Below are 23,517 nucleotides of genomic sequence, written 5' to 3' on the forward strand. Positions count from 1 at the left end.
GATAGAGGGATGGATGGATGGATGGATGGATGGATAGAGGGATAGAGGGATAGATGGATAGATGGATGGATAGAGGATAGAGGGATAGATGGATAGATGGATGGAGGGATAGAGGGATAGATGGATGGAGGGATGGATGGAGGGATAGAGGGATAGATGGATGGAGGGATAGATGGATGGATGGAGGGATAGATGGATGGATGGATGGATGGAGGGATGGATAGAGGGATGGATGGAGGGATAGATGGATAGAGGGATAGATGGATGGATGGAGGGATAGAGGGATGGATGGATGGATGGAGGGATAGATGGATGGATGGAGGGATAGATGGATAGAGGGATAGATGGATGGATGGAGGGATAGATGGATAGAGGGATAGATGGATGGATGGAGGGATAGAGGGATAGATGGATAGAGGGATAGAGGGATAGATGGAGGGATAGATGGATATAGGGATAGATGGATGGATAGAGGGATGGATGGATGGAGGGATAGATGGATGGATGGAGGGATAGATGGATAGAGGGATAGATGGATGGATGGAGGGATAGATGGAGGGATAGAGGGATAGATGGATAGATGGAGGGATAGAGGGATAGATGGATAGAGGGATAGATAGATGGATGGATGGATGGATAGAGGGATAGATGGATGGATGGATGGATAGAGGGATAGATGGATGGATGGAGGGATAGAGGGATAGATGGATGGATGGAGGGATAGAGGGATGGATGGAGGGATGGATGGATGGAGGGATAGATGGATGGATGGAGGGATAGATGGAATGAGGGATAGATGGATGGATGGAGGGATAGAGGGATAGATAGATAGATAGATAGATAATTACAATAACGTAATTAACATGTCAGTTTCTGTTGTGCGACGGGCAGCTGCAGCCACCCCGCCTACCCGACGGGCAGCTGCAGCCACCCCGCCTACCCGACGGGCAGCTGCAGCCACCCCGCCTACCCGGAAATGTCTCTGGGTTGTTTGACTCGTTTCTAACGCTTATTGTGTTACTCTTTGGGTATATTTGTACATTTCCACCTTCAGTCGATGCTTCATTATATTATATTATATTATATGATATTATATTATATTATATTATATTATATTATATTATATTATATTATATTATATTATATTATATTATATTATATTATATTATATTATATTATATTATATTATATTATATTATATTATATTATATTTTATTATATTATATTATATTATATTTTTTAATGATTATTTAACAGGATAACTTCGGTTATGACCTCCCGTCAGTAGAGGGTTAGGGTTAGGGACCCTAACCCTAACCCTAACCCTAACCCTAACCCTAACCCTAACAGGATAACTTCGGGTATGACCTCCCGTCAGTAGAGGGTTAGGGTTAGGGCTAACCCTAACCCTAACCCTAACCCTAACCCTAACCCTAACCCTAACAGGATAACTTCGGTTATGACCTCCCGTCAGTAGAGGGTTAGGGTTAGGGCTAACCCTAACCCTAACCCTAACCCTAACCCTAACCCTAACCCTAACAGGATAACTTCGGTTATGACCTCCCGTCAGTAGAGGGTTAGGGTTAGGGCTAACCCTAACCCTAACCCTAACCCTAACCCTAACCCTAACCCTAACAGGATAACTTCGGGTATGACCTCCCGTCAGTAGAGGGTTAGGGTTAGGGCTAACCCTAACCCTAACCCTAACCCTAACCCTAACCCTAACCCTAACAGGATAACTTCGGTTATGACCTCCCGTCAGTAGAGGGTTAGGGTTAGGGACCCTAACCCTAACCCTAACCCTAACCCTAACCCTAACCCTAACAGGATAACTTCGGGTATGACCTCCCGTCAGTAGAGGGTTAGGGTTAGGGCTAACCCTAACCCTAACCCTAACCCTAACCCTAACCCTAACCCTAACCCTAACAGGATAACTTCGGTTATGACCTCCCGTCAGTAGAGGGTTAGGGTTAGGGACCCTAACCCTAACCCTAACCCTAACCCTAACCCTAACAGGATAACTTCGGTTATGACCTCCCGTCAGTAGAGGCCGCCACCAAGAAGCACGAGGCTATCGAGACGGACATCACGGCGTACGAGGAGCGTGTGCAGGTCAGTGTTGATTTCCTCGACTAAAACTATGACCAAAAAAACATGTCCGTCGACCTTCCTAGTGTTGGGGAGGGACTAGTGGACAACAGGTTATAGGAAGGGACTAGTGGACAACAGGTGTTAGGAAGGGACTAGTGGACAACAGGTGTTAGGAAGGGACTAGTGGACAACAGGTGATAGGGAGGGACTAGTGGACAACAGGTGTTAGGACGGGACTAGTGGACAACAGGTGTTAGGGAGGGACTAGTGGACAACAGGTGTTAGGACGGGACTAGTGGACAACAGGTGTTAGGACGGGACTAGTGGACAACAGGTGTTAGGAAGGGACTAGTGGACAACAGGTGTTAGGACGGGACTAGTGGACAACAGGTGTTAGGAAGGGACTAGTGGACAACAGGTGTTAGGAAGGGACTAGGGGACAACAGGTGTTAGGAAGGGACTAGTGGACAACAGGTGTTAGGAAGGGACTAGTGGACAACAGGTGTTAGGAAGGGACTAGTGGACAACAGGTGTTAGGAATGGACTAGTGGACAACAGGTGTTAGGAAGGGACTAGTGGACAACAGGTGTTAGGAAGGGACTAGTGGACAACAGGTGTTAGGAAGGGACTAGTGGACAACAGGTGTTAGGGAGGGACTAGTGGACAACAGGTGTTAGGAAGGGACTAGTGGACAACAGGTGTTAGGGAGTGACTAGTGGACAACAGGTGTTAGGAAGGGACTAGTGGACAACAGGTGTTAGGAAGGGACTAGTGGACAACAGGTGTTAGGAAGGGACTAGTGGACAACAGGTGTTAGGAAGGGACTAGGGGACAACAGGTGTTAGGGAGGGACTAGTGGACAACAGGTGTTAGGAAGGGACTAGGGGACAACAGGTGTTAGGAAGGGACTAGTGGACAACAGATCAATTTTACATTTGGTTTGCATGCTGAAAATAGCCGATCTACAAGCTCACAACGCATCGCAGCGCGAGGTTGTTGATCGGCTATTTTCAGCAAACGTAAAACTAAGATCTTACGATATTTAGTCGACTAAAACCAGACTTAACACGAAGAGACATTCCTGGTGACTAAAAAAGTGACTAATACTTTAATGTCCGAAATGGACCCCGTTTGTCAGGCGGTGGTGGGCGTGGCCTCGGAGCTGGAGGCGGAGTCTTACCACGACGTGGTGCGCGTGGCGGCGCGGCGCGACAACGTGCTCCGCCTCTGGGACTACCTCCTGGATCTACTGAGGGAGCGCAGGAGACGGCTGGAGCTGCACCTCACCGTGCAGCGCGTCTTCCAGGAGATGCTGCTCCTCATGGACTGGATGGACCACATGAAGGTACGTCTATCCAGGAGATGGACCACATGAAGGTACGTGTTCCAGGAGATGGACCACATGAAGGTACGTCTATCCAGGAGATGGACCACATGAAGGTACGTGTTCCAGGAGATGGACCACGTGAAGGTACGTGTTCCAGGAGATGGACCACATGAAGGTACGTGTTCCAGGAGATGGACCACATGAAGGTACGTCTATCCAGGAGATGGACCACATGAAGGTATGTTAACACTGCGTCTTCCAGGATATGCTGCTCACGCGTAGATGCTTCTCCTCTCCCAGGACTACGGTAAACACTGTGTGTGTGTGTGTGTGTGTGTGTGTGTGTGTGTGTGTGTGTGTGTGTGTGTGTGTGTGTGTGTGTGTGTGTGTGTGTGTGTGTGTGTGTGTGTGTGTGTGTGTGTGTGTGTGTGTGTGTGTGTGTGTGGATGCTCCTCCTCTCCCAGGACTACGGTAAACACCTGTGTGTGTGTGTGTGTGTGTGTGTGTGTGTGTGTGTGTGTGTGTGTGTGTGTGTGTGTGTGTGTGTGTGTGTGTGTGTGTGTGTGTGTGTGTGTGTGTGTGTGTGTGTGTAGATGCTCCTCCTCTCCCAGGACTACGGTAAACACCTCCTGGAGGTGGAGGACCTCCTCCAGAACCAGTGTCTGGTTGAAGCTGACATCTCCGTCCAATCGGAGCGTGTCCGCCAGGTCAACGCCAGCGCCCAGCGATGCTCCGCCCTCACGGCAGACGGTGAGAACAACCTTTGACCCCTTTAGACCTGAGTTCCATTCTACAAAAGAATGTCTTCTAAATAGACAATATTCTGAAAAACCTATGTTTCTATATCGTTCTCAAACAATTTCATGTCAAGGACTCCCAAAAATATATGTAATTATATATGTAATGGGCTGCCAAACCCCGTCTGAAAATTAATTTTTCCTTTTTAAAAAGTTATAGTTACTTATCTAAAAAAGTAACTAGTTACTTTACTAGTTATTCAATTATGAAAGTAACTATTTTCAAGTTACTTTAAAAGAAGGTTTTTTATTCTGTCGCACAGTAAGAGAAAAGACAACTCCCTCCTAACATTATGAAATGTAGTGGAACAATAAAACATGTTCAGAAATTTTGACAGGCATCTTTATTGTAGCCTCAACTTGCCTTCAAAACAAATGGTGCTGTGCAATATGAAGAAAATAAATAATAATCAAATACAAAATGAGTACTCTTCTTACACCGTAAAGTTAACAATACTATTTTGGCAGTATTCAAGTAAATCAACTACACTCCTTTGCCAGACTGACATTACAGAAAAATAAGTGTTTGCAGTCCATATATCCAGTGTTGGGCATCGTTACTTTAGAAAGTAACGTCGTTAGGTTACTGGATTACTGCCCATAAAAATAATCCCATACCGTTACAAATTACCTTCTGAGAAAAGTAAAAGGTTAGATTATTTTCCGTTATTTTCCGTTACCCGACAATTAAAACCCATTTTTGAATGCTTGCGCAAGTTGGTTACATTGTATTATGCTACTGCCTACCGTCATTGCGCCGCATTATCACGGCCCGGTTAAAAACGAGAATGATACACACCATGAACTGACCATAGACAATATCCCCTTTACAGCTCTCTCTTTATTAATGAATATAATTTGCCACAATCGGCACGTAGGACTGGACAGAAAGAGAGTGCAGAGAGTACACTACAATATGCCATACTAGGCTGTTGCGCTGCGCTCTGATGCCCTCTCCACGCCGCGCGCCGTGGCGCATGAACAATAACAACAATCCACGTGGACCCACGACGACCCACGTATGAATTAGATAGTTTATATGCAATGGCACGGCGGCCATCCTTGCAGGCAGTGACAGTAACAGAATGAGAATCCTGTAGGCAGTAACCTGTTCATTTTGGGGGGGCAACAACAACAGCCTGTTGTTGATGATGAATGATACTATGAAACTTAACAATTCATTAACTAGTACTCACCTAATGACGCCGCCACGGAGGATATACCATGTTAAACGTAATTCCAAAGTGTTTAGCCTACATTGTTTAAGTCATAGACGCATGCGGTTTTCATGAACTTTGGCTAAAAGCATGTTGTTGTTATTATTATTCCACTACCACCCGGCACTTCTAGTCGACTAGACTGTCATGGCAGCTGGCTACAACCGAAACAACTTCCTCTTCAAAATAAAAGCTACTTGTAACAATACTTTTATTTCTTAAGTGAACTACAGGATGTAGTAGACGCAGGATGTATAGTACATGGTATAGTGGGCTTGGAAGGATAACTCACACAGAAGGCAGGAGAAATAGACTCCGCGGGCAGTCGGGGCTTTATTATTTTTTAAATCTTGCCAACAAAATGAACAGGGACACATTATAGTAACGGGATTACTTTTTTGGAAATGTAACTAGGTAACTAACTACTAAATTGCAAAACTAAGTAGTTACTTTATTCCGTTACCAATGAAAGTAGTCCGTTACATAACGCCGTTATTAATAGCGCCGTTACACCCAACACTGCATATATCTGCAGTGGTAGAGAGATATTCTAATTTGTCAAATGTATTTTTGAGCTCATCTTCCATTTTAGTATATTCACTGTTCAGGTATTTTGAAAATGTATTTCTGCACATTGGCCCTGCTTTCCCTGGTATTTTGCTGACCAGTGCTCTGAAAGGAACCGTTGAGAGGGGAAGCATTTCCTCAACAACATACCTGGCAATCATTTTGTCAAGTTGACTCTTGGTGACATGCTGCTGTGGCGATTTCAAATTGATTTTTGTCTGTTTTGGTGGTGTTGGTCCATCTGACAGCCATAAGAGTAAGACCCGCCCTACTCTGTCAGACTGTCTCTGATTGGCTTACTGTACCCTGAAATCTGGCCCTACGTTAGCCAATCAATGACCTCTTCTGCGACATGCTTTGTTCATGTTAGAGTGTGAAGCCATGTGGGCTCAGAGGCTAGTATGAGAGCACAGCAAAAAACTGTCAACACAGTACAACACAGAGAGCGCTCTCTCAGCAGCAGTCAGCACAGAGCCTGTATGACAGATAGACTCACGGCGCTGTATGGGGAGACTTTTCACTTGGATCACATAAGTTGACATAATAACATAATAACGCCATAACGCGGGTAACGCACGGACAATAACTATAAGGCCGTTATGGAATGGGGAAATGTAAAGCGTTAGGTTACAAGTTACTGCAAAAAGTAGTGCCGTTAGGTAACGTAACGTGATGTAAGGGCGTTAGTTACAACACTGATCATGACAAACCATCGAACCATTTTTTACCGGATTTTCGTGGTTGAAAGCTGCAAATACTTCAGCGTATGCTCCAAAGGTAATAAAACAATGTCGGCAGCGTTGGATATTTGATTAAAATGCGGGGAACGCGTAGTATGGCGTCAAAGTGTTAACTGTATTAATGATGTCTCCAGGCTACAGAGCGTGTGAGCCTCAGCTCATTAATTAACTGTATTAATTGTTTAACTGTATTAATGATGTCTCCAGGCTACAGAGCGTGTGAGCCTCAGCTCATTAATTAACTGTATTAATTGTTTAACTGTATTAATGATGTCTCCAGGCTACAGAGCGTGTGAGCCTCAGCTCATTAATTAACTGTATTAATTGTTTAACTGTATTAATGATGTCTCCAGGCTACAGAGCGTGTGAGCCTCAGCTCATTAATTAACTGTATTAATTGTTTAACTGTATTAATGATGTCTCCAGGCTACAGAGCGTGTGAGCCTCAGCTCATTAATTAACTGTATTAATTGTTTAACTGTATTAATGATGTCTCCAGGCTACAGAGCGTGTGAGCCTCAGCTCATTAATTAACTGTATTAATTGTTTAACTGTATTAATGATGTCTCCAGGCTACAGAGCGTGTGAGCCTCAGCTCATTAATTAACTGTATTAATTGTTTAACTGTATTAATGATGTCTCCAGGCTACAGAGCGTGTGAGCCTCAGCTCATTGAAGACCGGGTCTCTCACATGGAGTTCTGCTACCAGGAACTGGGTCAGCTGGCCGCGGAGCGACGCTCCCGCCTGGAGGAGTCCAAACGCCTCTGGACCTTTCACTGGGAGATGAGTGAGGAGGAGGCCTGGATCAGAGAGAAGGTACTGAGTCCATAGTCCCTAAACCCTAACATACTGGATCAGAGAGAAGGTACTGAGTCCCTAAACCCTAAACCCTAACATACTGGATCAGAGAGAAGGTACTCAGTCCATAGTCCCTAAACCCTAACATACTAGATCAGAGAGAAGGTACTGAGTCCATAGTCCCTAAACCCTAACATACTGGATCAGAGAGAAGGTACTGAGTCCATAGTCCCTAAACCCTAACATACTGGATCAGAGAGAAGGTACTGAGTCCATAGTCCCTAAGCCCTAACATACTGGATCAGAGAGAAGGTACTGAGTCCATAGTCCCTAAACCCTAACATACTGGATCAGAGAGAAGGTACTGAGTCCATAGTCCCTAAGCCCTAACATACTGGATCAGAGAGAAGGTACTGAGTCCATAGTCCCTAAACCCTAACATACTGGATCAGAGAGAAGGTACCGAGTCCATAGTCCCTAAACCCTAACATACTGGATCAGAGAGAAGGTACTGAGTCCATAGTCCCTAAACCCTAACATACTGGATCAGAGAGAAGGTACTGAGTCCATAGTCCCTAAACCCTAAGCCCTAACATACTGGATCAGAGAGAAGGTACTGAGTCCATAGTCCCTAAACCCTAAACCCTAACATACTGGATCAGAGAGAAGGTACTGAGTCCATAGTCCCTAAACCCTAAACCCTAACATACTGGATCAGAGAGAAGGTACTGAGTCCATAGTCCCTAAACCCTAAGCCCTAACATACTGGATCAGAGAGAAGGTACTGAGTCCATAGTCCCTAAACCCTAACATACTGGATCAGAGAGAAGGTACTGAGTCCATAGTCCCTAAGCCCTAACATACTGGATCAGAGAGAAGGTACTGAGTCCATAGTCCCTAAACCCTAACATACTGGATCAGAGAGAAGGTACTGAGTCCATAGTCCCTAAACCCTAAGCCCTAACATACTGGATCAGAGAGAAGGTACTGAGTCCATAGTCCCTAAACCCTAAGCCCTAACATACTGGATCAGAGAGAAGGTACTGAGTCCATAGTCCCTAAACCCTAACATACTGGATCAGAGAGAAGGTACTGAGTCCATAGTCCCTAAGCCCTAACATACTGGATCAGAGAGAAGGTACTGAGTCCATAGTCCCTAAACCCTAAGCCCTAACATACTGGATCAGAGAGAAGGTACTGAGTCCATAGTCCCTAAACCCTAACATACTGGATCAGAGAGAAGGTACTGAGTCCATAGTCCCTAAACCCTAAGCCCTAACATACTGGAACAGAGAGAAGGTACTGAGTCCATAGTCCCTAAATCCTAAGCCCTAACATACTGGAACAGAGAGAAGGTACTGAGTCCATAGTCCCTAAACCCTAAACCCTAACATACTGGATCAGAGAGAAGGTACTGAGTCCATAGTCCCTAAACCCTAACATACTGGATCAGAGAGAAGGTACTGAGTCCATAGTCCCTAAACCCTAAACCCTAACATACTGGATCAGAGAGAAGGTACCGAGTCCATAGCCCCTAAACCCTAACATACTGGATCAGAGAGAAGGTACTGAGTCCATAGTCCCTAAACCCTAACATACTGGATCAGAGAGAAGGTACTCAGTCCATAGTCCCTAAACCCTAACATACTGGATCAGAGAGAAGGTACTGAGTCCATAGTCCCTAAACCCTAAGCCCTAACATACTGGATCAGAGAGAAGGTACTGAGTCCATAGTCCCTAAACCCTAAGCCCTAACATACTGGATCAGAGAGAAGGTACTGAGTCCATAGTCCCTAAACCCTAACATACTGGATCAGAGAGAAGGTACTGAGTCCATAGTCCCTAAACCCTAAGCCCTAACATACTGGAACAGAGAGAAGGTACTGAGTCCATAGTCCCTAAACCCTAAACCCTAACATACTGGATCAGAGAGAAGGTACTGAGTCCATAGTCCCTAAACCCTAACATACTGGATCAGAGAGAAGGTACTGAGTCCATAGTCCCTAAACCCTAACATACTGGATCAGAGAGAAGGTACTGAGTCCATAGTCCCTAAACCCTAACATACTGGATCAGAGAGAAGGTACTGAGTCCATAGTCCCTAAACCCTAACATACTGGATCAGAGAGAAGGTACTGAGTCCATAGTCCCTAAACCCTAAACCCTAACATACTGGATCAGAGAGAAGGTACTGAGTCCATAGTCCCTAAACCCTAAACCCTAACATACTGGATCAGAGAGAAGGTACTGAGTCCATAGTCCCTAAGCCCTAACATACTGGATCAGAGAGAAGGTACTGAGTCCATAGTCCCTAAACCCTAAACCCTAACATACTGGATCAGAGAGAAGGTACTGAGTCCATAGTCCCTAAACCCTAAGCCCTAACATACTGGATCAGAGAGAAGGTACTGAGTCCATAGTCCCTAAACCATACACCCTAACATACTGGATCAGAGAGAAGGTACTGAGTCCATAGTCCCTAAGCCCTAACATACTGGATCAGAGAGAAGGTACTGAGTCCATAGTCCCTAAACCCTAACATACTGGATCAGAGAGAAGGTACTGAGTCCATAGTCCCTAAACCCTAAGCCCTAACATACTGGATCAGAGAGAAGGTACTGAGTCCATAGTCCCTAAACCCTAAGCCCTAACATACTGGATCAGAGAGAAGGTACTGAGTCCATAGTCCCTAAACCCTAACATACTGGATCAGAGAGAAGGTACTGAGTCCATAGTCCCTAAACCCTAACATACTGGATCAGAGAGAAGGTACTGAGTCCATAGTCCCTAAACCCTAACATACTGGATCAGAGAGAAGGTACTGAGTCCATAGTCCCTAAACCCTAAACCCTAACATACTGGATCAGAGAGAAGGTACTGAGTCCATAGTCCCTAAACCCTAAACCCTAACATACTGGATCAGAGAGAAGGTACTGAGTCCATAGTCCCTAAGCCCTACCATACTGGATCAGAGAGAAGGTACTGAGTCCATAGTCCCTAAACCCTAAACCCTAACATACTGGATCAGAGAGAAGGCACTGAGTACATAGTCCCTAAACCCTAACATACTGGATCAGAGAGAAGGTACTGAGTCCATAGTCCCTAAGCCCTAAACCCTAACATACTGGATCAGAGAGAAGGTACTGAGTCCATAGTCCCTAAGCCCTAACATACTGGATCAGAGAGAAGGTACTGAGTCCATAGTCCCTAAACCCTAAGCCCTAACATACTGGATCAGAGAGAAGGTACTGAGTCCATAGTCCCTAAACCCTAACATACTGGATCAGAGAGAAGGTACTGAGTCCATAGTCCCTAAACCCTAAGCCCTAACATACTGGAACAGAGAGAAGGTACTGAGTCCATAGTCCCTAAATCCTAAGCCCTAACATACTGGAACAGAGAGAAGGTACTGAGTCCATAGTCCCTAAACCCTAAACCCTAACATACTGGATCAGAGAGAAGGTACTGAGTCCATAGTCCCTAAACCCTAACATACTGGATCAGAGAGAAGGTACTGAGTCCATAGTCCCTAAACCCTAACATACTGGATCAGAGAGAAGGTACTGAGTCCATAGTCCCTAAACCCTAACATACTGGATCAGAGAGAAGGTACTCAGTCCATAGTCCCTAAACCCTAACATACTGGATCAGAGAGAAGGTACTGAGTCCATAGTCCCTAAACCCTAAGCCCTAACATACTGGATCAGAGAGAAGGTACTGAGTCCATAGTCCCTAAACCCTAAACCCTAACATACTGGATCAGAGAGAAGGTACTGAGTCCATAGTCCCTAAACCATAAACCCTAACATACTGGATCAGAGAGAAGGTACTGAGTCCATAGTCCCTAAGCCCTAACATACTGGATCAGAGAGAAGGTACTGAGTCCATAGTCCCTAAACCCTAACATACTGGATCAGAGAGAAGGTACTGAGTCCATAGTCCCTAAACCCTAAGCCCTAACATACTGGATCAGAGAGAAGGTACTGAGTCCATAGTCCCTAAACCCTAAGCCCTAACATACTGGATCAGAGAGAAGGTACTGAGTCCATAGTCCCTAAACCCTAACATACTGGATCAGAGAGAAGGTACTGAGTCCATAGTCCCTAAACCCTAACATACTGGATCAGAGAGAAGGTACTGAGTCCATAGTCCCTAAACCCTAACATACTGGATCAGAGAGAAGGTACTGAGTCCATAGTCCCTAAACCCTAAACCCTAACATACTGGATCAGAGAGAAGGTACTGAGTCCATAGTCCCTAAACCCTAAACCCTAACATACTGGATCAGAGAGAAGGTACTGAGTCCATAGTCCCTAAGCCCTACCATACTGGATCAGAGAGAAGGTACTGAGTCCATAGTCCCTAAACCCTAAACCCTAACATACTGGATCAGAGAGAAGGCACTGAGTACATAGTCCCTAAACCCTAAACCCTAATATACTGGATCAGAGAGAAGGTACTGAGTCCATAGTCCCTAAGCCCTAAACCCTAACATACTGGATCAGAGAGAAGGTACTGAGTCCATAGTCCCTAAGCCCTAACATACTGGATCAGAGAGAAGGTACTGAGTCCATAGTCCCTTAACCCTAAGCCCTAACATACTGGATCAGAGAGAAGGTACTGAGTCCATAGTCCCTAAACCCTAACATACTGGATCAGAGAGAAGGTACTGAGTCCATAGTCCCTAAACCCTAAGCCCTAACATACTGGAACAGAGAGAAGGTACTGAGTCCATAGTCCCTAAATCCTAAGCCCTAACATACTGGAACAGAGAGAAGGTACTGAGTCCATAGTCCCTAAACCCTAAACCCTAACATACTGGATCAGAGAGAAGGTACTGAGTCCATAGTCCCTAAACCCTAACATACTGGATCAGAGAGAAGGTACTGAGTCCATAGTCCCTAAACCCTAACATACTGGATCAGAGAGAAGGTACTGAGTCCATAGTCCCTAAACCCTAACATACTGGATCAGAGAGAAGGTACTCAGTCCATAGTCCCTAAACCCTAACATACTGGATCAGAGAGAAGGTACTGAGTCCATAGTCCCTAAACCCTAAGCCCTAACATACTGGATCAGAGAGAAGGTACTGAGTCCATAGTCCCTAAACCCTAAACCCTAACATACTGGATCAGAGAGAAGGTACTGAGTCCATAGTCCCTAAACCCTAAACCCTAACATACTGGATCAGAGAGAAGGTACTGAGTCCATAGTCCCTAAACCCTAAGCCCTAACATACTGGATCAGAGAGAAGGTACTGAGTCCATAGTCCCTAAACCCTAAACCCTAACATACTGGATCAGAGAGAAGGTACTGAGTCCATAGTCCCTAAGCCCTAACATACTGGATCAGAGAGAAGGTACTGAGTCCATAGTCCCTAAACCCTAACATACTGGATCAGAGAGAAGGTACTGAGTCCATAGTCCCTAAACCCTAAGCCCTAACATACTGGATCAGAGAGAAGGTACTGAGTCCATAGTCCCTAAACCCTAAGCCCTAACATACTGGATCAGAGAGAAGGTACTGAGTCCATAGTCCCTAAACCCTAACATACTGGATCAGAGAGAAGGTACTGAGTCCATAGTCCCTAAACCCTAACATACTGGATCAGAGAGAAGGTACTGAGTCCATAGTCCCTAAACCCTAACATACTGGATCAGAGAGAAGGTACTGAGTCCATAGTCCCTAAACCCTAAACCCTAACATACTGGATCAGAGAGAAGGTACTGAGTCCATAGTCCCTAAGCCCTAACATACTGGATCAGAGAGAAGGTACTGAGTCCATAGTCCCTAAACCCTAAACCCTAACATACTGGATCAGAGAGAAGGTACTGAGTCCATAGTCCCTAAACCCTAAGCCCTAACATACTGGATCAGAGAGAAGGTACTGAGTCCATAGTCCCTAAACCCTAAGCCCTAACATACTGGATCAGAGAGAAGGTACTGAGTCCATAGTCCCTAAACCCTAACATACTGGATCAGAGAGAAGGTACTGAGTCCATAGTCCCTAAACCCTAACATACTGGATCAGAGAGAGGGTACTGAGTCCATAGTCCCTAAACCCTAACATACTGGATCAGAGAGAAGGTACTGAGTCCATAGTCCCTAAACCCTAAACCCTAACATACTGGATCAGAGAGAAGGTACTGAGTCCATAGTCCCTAAACCCTAAACCCTAACATACTGGATCAGAGAGAAGGTACTGAGTCCATAGTCCCTAAGCCCTAACATACTGGATCAGAGAGAAGGTACTGAGTCCATAGTCCCTAAACCCTAACATTCTGGATCAGAGAGAAGGCACTGAGTCCATAGTCCCTAAACCCTAAACCCTAACATACTGGATCAGAGAGAAGGTACTGAGTCCATAGTCCCTAAGCCCTAAACCCTAACATACTGGATCAGAGAGAGGGTACTGAGTCCATAGTCCCTAAGCCCTAACATACTGGATCAGAGAGAAGGTACTGAGTCCATAGTCCCTAAACCCTAAGCCCTAACATACTGGATCAGAGAGAAGGTACTGAGTCCATAGTCCCTAAACCCTAACATACTGGATCAGAGAGAAGGTACTGAGTCCATAGTCCCTAAACCCTAACATACTGGATCAGAGAGAAGGTACTGAGTCCATAGTCCCTAAACCCTAAGCCCTAACATACTGGAACAGAGAGAAGGTACTGAGTCCATAGTCCCTAAATCCTAAGCCCTAACATACTGGAACAGAGAGAAGGTACTGAGTCCATAGTCCCTAAACCCTAAGCCCTAACATACTGGATCAGAGAGAAGGTACTGAGTCCATAGTCCCTAAACCCTAACATACTGGATCAGAGAGAAGGTACTGAGTCCATAGTCCCTAAACCCTAAACCCTAACATACTGGATCAGAGAGAAGGTACTGAGTCCATAGTCCCTAAACCCTAAACCCTAACATACTGGATCAGAGAGAAGGTACTGAGTCCATAGTCCCTAAGCCCTAACATACTGGATCAGAGAGAAGGTACTGAGTCCATAGTCCCTAAACCCTAACATACTGGATCAGAGAGAAGGCACTGAGTCCATAGTCCCTAAACCCTAAACCCTAACATACTGGATCAGAGAGAAGGTACTGAGTCCATAGTCCCTAAACCCTAAGCCCTAACATACTGGATCAGAGAGAAGGTACTGAGTCCATAGTCCCTAAACCCTAAGCCCTAACATACTGGATCAGAGAGAAGGTACTGAGTTCATAGTCCCTAAACCCTAACATACTGGATCAGAGAGAAGGTACTGAGTCCATAGTCCCTAAACCCTAAACCCTAACATACTGGATCAGAGAGAAGGTACTGAGTCCATAGTCCCTAAACCCTAAACCCTAACATACTGGATCAGAGAGAAGGTACTGAGTCCATAGTCCCTAAGCCCTAACATACTGGATCAGAGAGAAGGTACTGAGTCCATAGTCCCTAAACCCTAAACCCTAACATTCTGGATCAGAGAGAAGGCACTGAGTCCATAGTCCCTAAACCCTAAACCCTAACATACTGGATCAGAGAGAAGGTACTGAGTCCATAGTCCCTAAGCCCTAAACCCTAACATACTGGATCAGAGAGAGGGTACTGAGTCCATAGTCCCTAAGCCCTAACATACTGGATCAGAGAGAAGGTACTGAGTCCATAGTCCCTAAACCCTAAGCCCTAACATACTGGATCAGAGAGAAGGTACTGAGTCCATAGTCCCTAAACCCTAACATACTGGATCAGAGAGAAGGTACTGAGTCCATAGTCCCTAAACCCTAACATACTGGATCAGAGAGAAGGTACTGAGTCCATAGTCCCTAAACCCTAAGCCCTAACATACTGGAACAGAGAGAAGGTACTGAGTCCATAGTCCCTAAATCCTAAGCCCTAACATACTGGAACAGAGAGAAGGTACTGAGTCCATAGTCCCTAAACCCTAAGCCCTAACATACTGGATCAGAGAGAAGGTACTGAGTCCATAGTCCCTAAACCCTAACATACTGGATCAGAGAGAAGGTACTGAGTCCATAGTCCCTAAACCCTAAACCCTAACATACTGGATCAGAGAGAAGGTACTGAGTCCATAGTCCCTAAACCCTAAACCCTAACATACTGGATCAGAGAGAAGGTACTGAGTCCATAGTCCCTAAGCCCTAACATACTGGATCAGAGAGAAGGTACTGAGTCCATAGTCCCTAAACCCTAACATACTGGATCAGAGAGAAGGCACTGAGTCCATAGTCCCTAAACCCTAAACCCTAACATACTGGATCAGAGAGAAGGTACTGAGTCCATAGTCCCTAAACCCTAAGCCCTAACATACTGGATCAGAGAGAAGGTACTGAGTCCATAGTCCCTAAACCCTAAGCCCTAACATACTGGATCAGAGAGAAGGTACTGAGTTCATAGTCCCTAAACCCTAACATACTGGATCAGAGAGAAGGTACTGAGTCCATAGTCCCTAAACCCTAACATACTGGATCAGAGAGAAGGTACTGAGTCCATAGTCCCTAAACCCTAACATACTGGATCAGAGAGAAGGTACTGAGTCCATAGTCCCTAAACCCTAAACCCTAACATACTGGATCAGAGAGAAGGTACTGAGTCCATAGTCCCTAAACCCTAAACCCTAACATACTGGATCAGAGAGAAGGTACTGAGTCCATAGTCCCTAAGCCCTAACATACTGGATCAGAGAGAAGGTACTGAGTCCATAGTCCCTAAACCCTAAACCCTAACATACTGGATCAGAGAGAAGATACTGAGTCCATAGTCCCTAAACCCTAAGCCCTAACATACTGGATCAGAGAGAAGGTACTGAGTCCATAGTCCCTAAACCCTAAACCCTAACATACTGGATCAGAGAGAAGGTACTGAGTCCATAGTCCCTAAGCCCTAACATACTGGATCAGAGAGAAGGTACTGAGTCCATAGTCCCTAAACCCTAACATACTGGATCAGAGAGAAGGTACTGAGTCCATAGTCCCTAAACCCTAAGCCCTAACATACTGGATCAGAGAGAAGGTACTGAGTCCATAGTCCCTAAACCCTAAGCCCTAACATACTGGATCAGAGAGAAGGTACTGAGTCCATAGTCCTTAAACCCTAACATACTGGATCAGAGAGAAGGTACTGAGTCCATAGTCCCTAAACCCTAAGCCCTAACATACTGGATCAGAGAGAAGGTACTGAGTCCATAGTCCCTAAACCCTAAGCCCTAACATACTGGATCAGAGAGAAGGTACTGAGTCCATAGTCCTTAAACCCTAACATACTGGATCAGAGAGAAGGTACTGAGTCCATAGTCCCTAAACCCTAACATACTGGATCAGAGAGAAGGTACTGAGTCCATAGTCCCTAAACCCTAAGCCCTAACATACTGGATCAGAGAGAAGGTACTGAGTCCATAGTCCCTAAACCCTAAGCCCTAACATACTGGATCAGAGAGAAGGTACTGAGTCCATAGTCCCTAAACCCTAACATACTGGATCAGAGAGAAGGTACTGAGTCCATAGTCCCTAAACCCTAACATACTGGATCAGAGAGAAGGTACTGAGTCCATAGTCCCTAAACCCTAACATACTGGATCAGAGAGAAGGTACTGAGTCCATAGTCCCTAAACCCTAAACCCTAACATACTGGATCAGAGAGAAGGTACTGAGTCCATAGTCCCTAAGCCCTAACATACTGGATCAGAGAGAAGGTACTGAGTCCATAGTCCCTAAACCCTAAACCCTAACATACTGGATCAGAGAGAAGGTACTGAGTCCATAGTCCCTAAACCCTAAGCCCTAACATACTGGATCAGAGAGAAGGTACTGAGTCCATAGTCCCTAAACCCTAAGCCCTAACATACTGGATCAGAGAGAAGGTACTGAGTCCATAGTCCCTAAACCCTAACATACTGGATCAGAGAGAAGGTACTGAGTCCATAGTCCCTAAACCCTAACATACTGGATCAGAGAGAGGGTACTGAGTCCATAGTCCCTAAACCCTAACATACTGGATCAGAGAGAAGGTACTGAGTCCATAGTCCCTAAACCCTAAACCCTAACATACTGGATCAGAGAGAAGGTACTGAGTCCATAGTCCCTAAACCCTAAACCCTAACATACTGGATCAGAGAGAAGGTACTGAGTCCATAGTCCCTAAGCCCTAACATACTGGATCAGAGAGAAGGTACTGAGTCCATAGTCCCTAAACCCTAAACCCTAACATTCTGGATCAGAGAGAAGGCACTGAGTCCATAGTCCCTAAACCCTAAACCCTAACATACTGGATCAGAGAGAAGGTACTGAGTCCATAGTCCCTAAGCCCTAAACCCTAACATACTGGATCAGAGAGAGGGTACTGAGTCCATAGTCCCTAAGCCCTAACATACTGGATCAGAGAGAAGGTACTGAGTCCATAGTCCCTAAACCCTAAGCCCTAACATACTGGATCAGAGAGAAGGTACTGAGTCCATAGTCCCTAAACCCTAACATACTGGATCAGAGAGAAGGTACTGAGTCCATAGTCCCTAAACCCTAACATACTGGATCAGAGAGAAGGTACTGAGTCCATAGTCCCTAAACCCTAAGCCCTAACATACTGGAACAGAGAGAAGGTACTGAGTCCATAGTCCCTAAATCCTAAGCCCTAACATACTGGAACAGAGAGAAGGTACTGAGTCCATAGTCCCTAAACCCTAAGCCCTAACATACTGGATCAGAGAGAAGGTACTGAGTCCATAGTCCCTAAACCCTAACATACTGGATCAGAGAGAAGGTACTGAGTCCATAGTCCCTAAACCCTAAACCCTAACATACTGGATCAGAGAGAAGGTACTGAGTCCATAGTCCCTAAACCCTAAACCCTAACATACTGGATCAGAGAGAAGGTACTGAGTCCATAGTCCCTAAGCCCTAACATACTGGATCAGAGAGAAGGTACTGAGTCCATAGTCCCTAAACCCTAAACCCTAACATACTGGATCAGAGAGAAGGCACTGAGTCCATAGTCCCTAAACCCTAAACCCTAACATACTGGATCAGAGAGAAGGTACTGAGTCCATAGTCCCTAAACCCTAAGCCCTAACATACTGGATCAGAGAGAAGGTACTGAGTCCATAGTCCCTAAACCCTAAGCCCTAACATACTGGATCAGAGAGAAGGTACTGAGTTCATAGTCCCTAAACCCTAACATACTGGATCAGAGAGAAGGTACTGAGTCCATAGTCCCTAAACCCTAACATACTGGATCAGAGAGAAGGTACTGAGTCCATAGTCCCTAAACCCTAACATACTGGATCAGAGAGAAGGTACTGAGTCCATAGTCCCTAAACCCTAAACCCTAACATACTGGATCAGAGAGAAGGTACTGAGTCCATAGTCCCTAAACCCTAAACCCTAACATACTGGATCAGAGAGAAGGTACTGAGTCCATAGTCCCTAAGCCCTAACATACTGGATCAGAGAGAAGGTACTGAGTCCATAGTCCCTAAACCCTAAACCCTAACATACTGGATCAGAGAGAAGATACTGAGTCCATAGTCCCTAAACCCTAAGCCCTAACATACTGGATCAGAGAGAAGGTACTGAGTCCATAGTCCCTAAACCCTAAACCCTAACATACTGGATCAGAGAGAAGGTACTGAGTCCATAGTCCCTAAGCCCTAACATACTGGATCAGAGAGAAGGTACTGAGTCCATAGTCCCTAAACCCTAACATACTGGATCAGAGAGAAGGTACTGAGTCCATAGTCCCTAAACCCTAAGCCCTAACATACTGGATCAGAGAGAAGGTACTGAGTCCATAGTCCCTAAACCCTAAGCCCTAACATACTGGATCAGAGAGAAGGTACTGAGTCCATAGTCCTTAAACCCTAACATACTGGATCAGAGAGAAGGTACTGAGTCCATAGTCCCTAAACCCTAACATACTGGATCAGAGAGAAGGTACTGAGTCCATAGTCCCTAAACCCTAACATACTGGATCAGAGAGAAGGTACTGAGTCCATAGTCCCTAAACCCTAAACCCTAACATACTGGATCAGAGAGAAGGTACTGAGTCCATAGTCCCTAAACCCTAACATACTGGATCAGAGAGAAGGTACTGAGTCCATAGTCCCTAAGCCCTAACATACTGGATCAGAGAGAAGGTACTGAGTCCATAGTCCCTAAACCCTAAACCCTAACATACTGGATCAGAGAGAAGGCACTGAGTCCATAGTCCCTAAACCCTAAACCCTAACATACTGGATCAGAGAGAAGGTACTGAGTCCATAGTCCCTAAGCCCTAAACCCTAACATACTGGATCAGAGAGAAGGTACTGAGTCCATAGTCCCTAAGCCCTAACATACTGGATCAGAGAGAAGGTACTGAGTCCATAGTCCCTAAACCCTAAGCCCTAACATACTGGAACAGAGAGAAGGTACTGAGTCCATAGTCCCTAAATCCTAAGCCCTAACATACTGGAACAGAGAGAAGGTACTGAGTCCATAGTCCCTAAACCCTAAACCCTAACATACTGGATCAGAGAGAAGGTACTGAGTCCATAGTCCCTAAACCCTAACATACTGGATCAGAGAGAAGGTACTAAGTCCATAGTCCCTAAACCCTAAACCCTAACATACTGGATCAGAGAGAAGGTACTGAGTCCATAGTCCCTAAACCCTAACATACTGGATCAGAGAGAAGTTACTAAGTCCATAGTCCCTAAACCCTAACATACTGGATCAGAGAGAAGGTACTGAGTCCATAGTCCCTAAACCCTAAACCCTAACATACTGGATCAGAGAGAAGGTACTGAGTCCATAGTCCCTAAACCCTAAACCCTAACATACTGGATCAGAGAGAAGGTACTGAGTCCATAGTCCCTAAACCCTAACATACTGGATCAGAGAGAAGGTACTGAGTCCATAGTCCCTAAACCCTAACATACTGGATCAGAGAGAAGGTACTGAGTCCATAGTCCCTAAACCCTAACATACTGGATCAGAGAGAAGGTACTGAGTCCATAGTCCCTAAACCCTAACATACTGGATCAGAGAGAAGGTACTGAGTCCATAGTCCGTAAACCCTAACATACTGGATCAGAGAGAAGGTACTGGGTCCATAGTCCCTAAACCCTAACATACTGGATCAGAGAGAAGGTACTGAGTCCATAGTCCCTAAACCCTAAACCCTAACATACTGGATCAGAGAGAAGGTACTGAGTCCATAGTCCCTAAACCCTAACATACTGGATCAGAGAGAAGGTACTGAGTCCATAGTCCCTAAACCCTAACATACTGGATCAGAGAGAAGGTACTGAGTCCATAGTCCCTAAACCCTAAACCCTAACATACTGGATCAGAGAGAAGGTACTGAGTCCATAGTCCCTAAACCCTAAACCCTAACATACTGGATCAGAGAGAAGGTACTGAGTCCATAGTCCCTAAGCCCTAACATACTGGATCAGAGAGAAGGTACTGAGTCCATAGTCCCTAAACCCTAAACCCTAACATACTGGATCAGAGAGAAGGTACTGAGTCCATAGTCCCTAAACCCTAAGCCCTAACATACTGGATCAGAGAGAAAGTACTGAGTCCATAGTCCCTAAACCATAAACCCTAACATACTGGATCAGAGAGAAGGTACTGAGTCCATAGTCCCTAAGCCCTAACATACTGGATCAGAGAGAAGGTACTGAGTCCATAGTCCCTAAACCCTAACATACTGGATCAGAGAGAAGGTACTGAGTCCATAGTCCCTAAACCCTAAGCCCTAACATACTGGATCAGAGAGAAGGTACTGAGTCCATAGTCCCTAAACCCTAAGCCCTAACATACTGGATCAGAGAGAAGGTACTGAGTCCATAGTCCCTAAACCCTAACATACTGGATCAGAGAGAAGGTACTGAGTCCATAGTCCCTAAACCCTAAAATACTGGATCAGAGAGAAGGTACTGAGTCCATAGTCCCTAAGCCCTAACATACTGGATCAGAGAGAAGGTACTGAGTCCATAGTCCCTAAACCCTAAGCCCTAACATACTGGATCAGAGAGAAGGTACTGAGTCCATAGTCCCTAAACCCTAACATACTGGATCAGAGAGAAGGTACTGAGTCCATAGTCCCTAAACCCTAAGCCCTAACATACTGGAACAGAGAGAAGGTACTGAGTCCATAGTCCCTAAATCCTAAGCCCTAACATACTGGAACAGAGAGAAGGTACTGAGTCCATAGTCCCTAAACCCTAAACCCTAACATACTGGATCAGAGAGAAGGTACTGAGTCCATAGTCCCTAAACCCTAACATACTGGATCAGAGAGAAGGTACTGAGTCCATAGTCCCTAAACCCTAACATACTGGATCAGAGAGAAGGTACTGAGTCCATAGTCCCTAAACCCTAACATACTGGATCAGAGAGAAGGTACTCAGTCCATAGTCCCTAAACCCTAACATACTGGATCAGAGAGAAGGTACTGAGTCCATAGTCCCTAAACCCTAAGCCCTAACATACTGGATCAGAGAGAAGGTACTGAGTCCATAGTCCCTAAACCCTAAACCCTAACATACTGGATCAGAGAGAAGGTACTGAGTCCATAGTCCCTAAACCCTAAACCCTAACATACTGGATCAGAGAGAAGGTACTGAGTCCATAGTCCCTAAACCCTAAGCCCTAACATACTGGATCAGAGAGAAGGTACTGAGTCCATAGTCCCTAAACCCTAAACCCTAACATACTGGATCAGAGAGAAGGTACTGAGTCCATAGTCCCTAAGCCCTAACATACTGGATCAGAGAGAAGGTACTGAGTCCATAGTCCCTAAACCCTAACATACTGGATCAGAGAGAAGGTACTGAGTCCATAGTCCCTAAACCCTAAGCCCTAACATACTGGATCAGTGAGAAGGTACTGAGTCCATAGTCCCTAAACCCTAAGCCCTAACATACTGGATCAGAGAGAAGGTACTGAGTCCATAGTCCCTAAACCCTAACATACTGGATCAGAGAGAAGGTACTGAGTCCATAGTCCCTAAACCCTAACATACTGGATCAGAGAGAAGGTACTGAGTCCATAGTCCCTAAACCCTAACATACTGGATCAGAGAGAAGGTACTGAGTCCATAGTCCCTAAACCCTAAACCCTAACATACTGGATCAGAGAGAAGGTACTGAGTCCATAGTCCCTAAACCCTAAACCCTAACATACTGGATCAGAGAGAAGGTACTGAGTCCATAGTCCCTAAGCCCTAACATACTGGATCAGAGAGAAGGTACTGAGTCCATAGTCCCTAAACCCTAAACCCTAACATACTGGATCAGAGAGAAGGTACTGAGTCCATAGTCCCTAAACCCTAAGCCCTAACATACTGGATCAGAGAGAAGGTACTGAGTCCATAGTCCCTAAACCCTAAACCCTAACATACTGGATCAGAGAGAAGGTACTGAGTCCATAGTCCCTAAGCCCTAACATACTGGATCAGAGAGAAGGTACTGAGTCCATAGTCCCTAAACCCTAACATACTGGATCAGAGAGAAGGTACTGAGTCCATTGTCCCTAAACCCTAAGCCCTAACATACTGGATCAGAGAGAAGGTACTGAGTCCATAGTCCCTAAACCCTAAGCCCTAACATACTGGATCAGAGAGAAGGTACTGAGTCCATAGTCCCTAAACCCTAACATACTGGATCAGAGAGAAGGTACTGAGTCCATAGTCCCTAAACCCTAACATACTGGATCAGAGAGAAGGTACTGAGTCCATAGTCCCTAAACCCTAACATACTGGATCAGAGATAAGGTACTGAGTCCATAGTCCCTAAACCCTAAACCCTAACATACTGGATCAGAGAGAAGGTACTGAGTCCATAGTCCCTAAACCCTAACATACTGGATCAGAGAGAAGGTACTGAGTCCATAGTCCCTAAGCCCTAACATACTGGATCAGAGAGAAGGTACTGAGTCCATAGTCCCTAAACCCTAAACCCTAACATTCTGGATCAGAGAGAAGGCACTGAGTCCATA

At 45.3% G+C, this 23,517-nt stretch overlaps 1 protein-coding gene across 1 annotated transcript in view; it reads left to right on the forward strand.

Moving 5' to 3' along the window:
- Positions 1 to 23,517, forward strand: part of LOC306922146 (spectrin beta chain, non-erythrocytic 1-like) — a 140,061-nt gene that overhangs the window by 49,574 nt on the left and 66,970 nt on the right. Inside the window, exons 13-16 of the mRNA XM_079499541.1 lie at positions 2,017 to 2,112; positions 3,230 to 3,436; positions 4,012 to 4,168; positions 7,385 to 7,557. Of these exons, the coding sequence (XP_079355667.1) occupies positions 2,017 to 2,112; positions 3,230 to 3,436; positions 4,012 to 4,168; positions 7,385 to 7,557 (633 nt within the window). The remainder of the gene's footprint in view (positions 1 to 2,016; positions 2,113 to 3,229; positions 3,437 to 4,011; positions 4,169 to 7,384; positions 7,558 to 23,517) is intronic.

Source organism: Electrona antarctica, assembly GCF_951216825.1.
Source record: "Electrona antarctica genome assembly, chromosome: 4".
Taxonomy (NCBI): domain Eukaryota; kingdom Metazoa; phylum Chordata; class Actinopteri; order Myctophiformes; family Myctophidae; genus Electrona; species Electrona antarctica.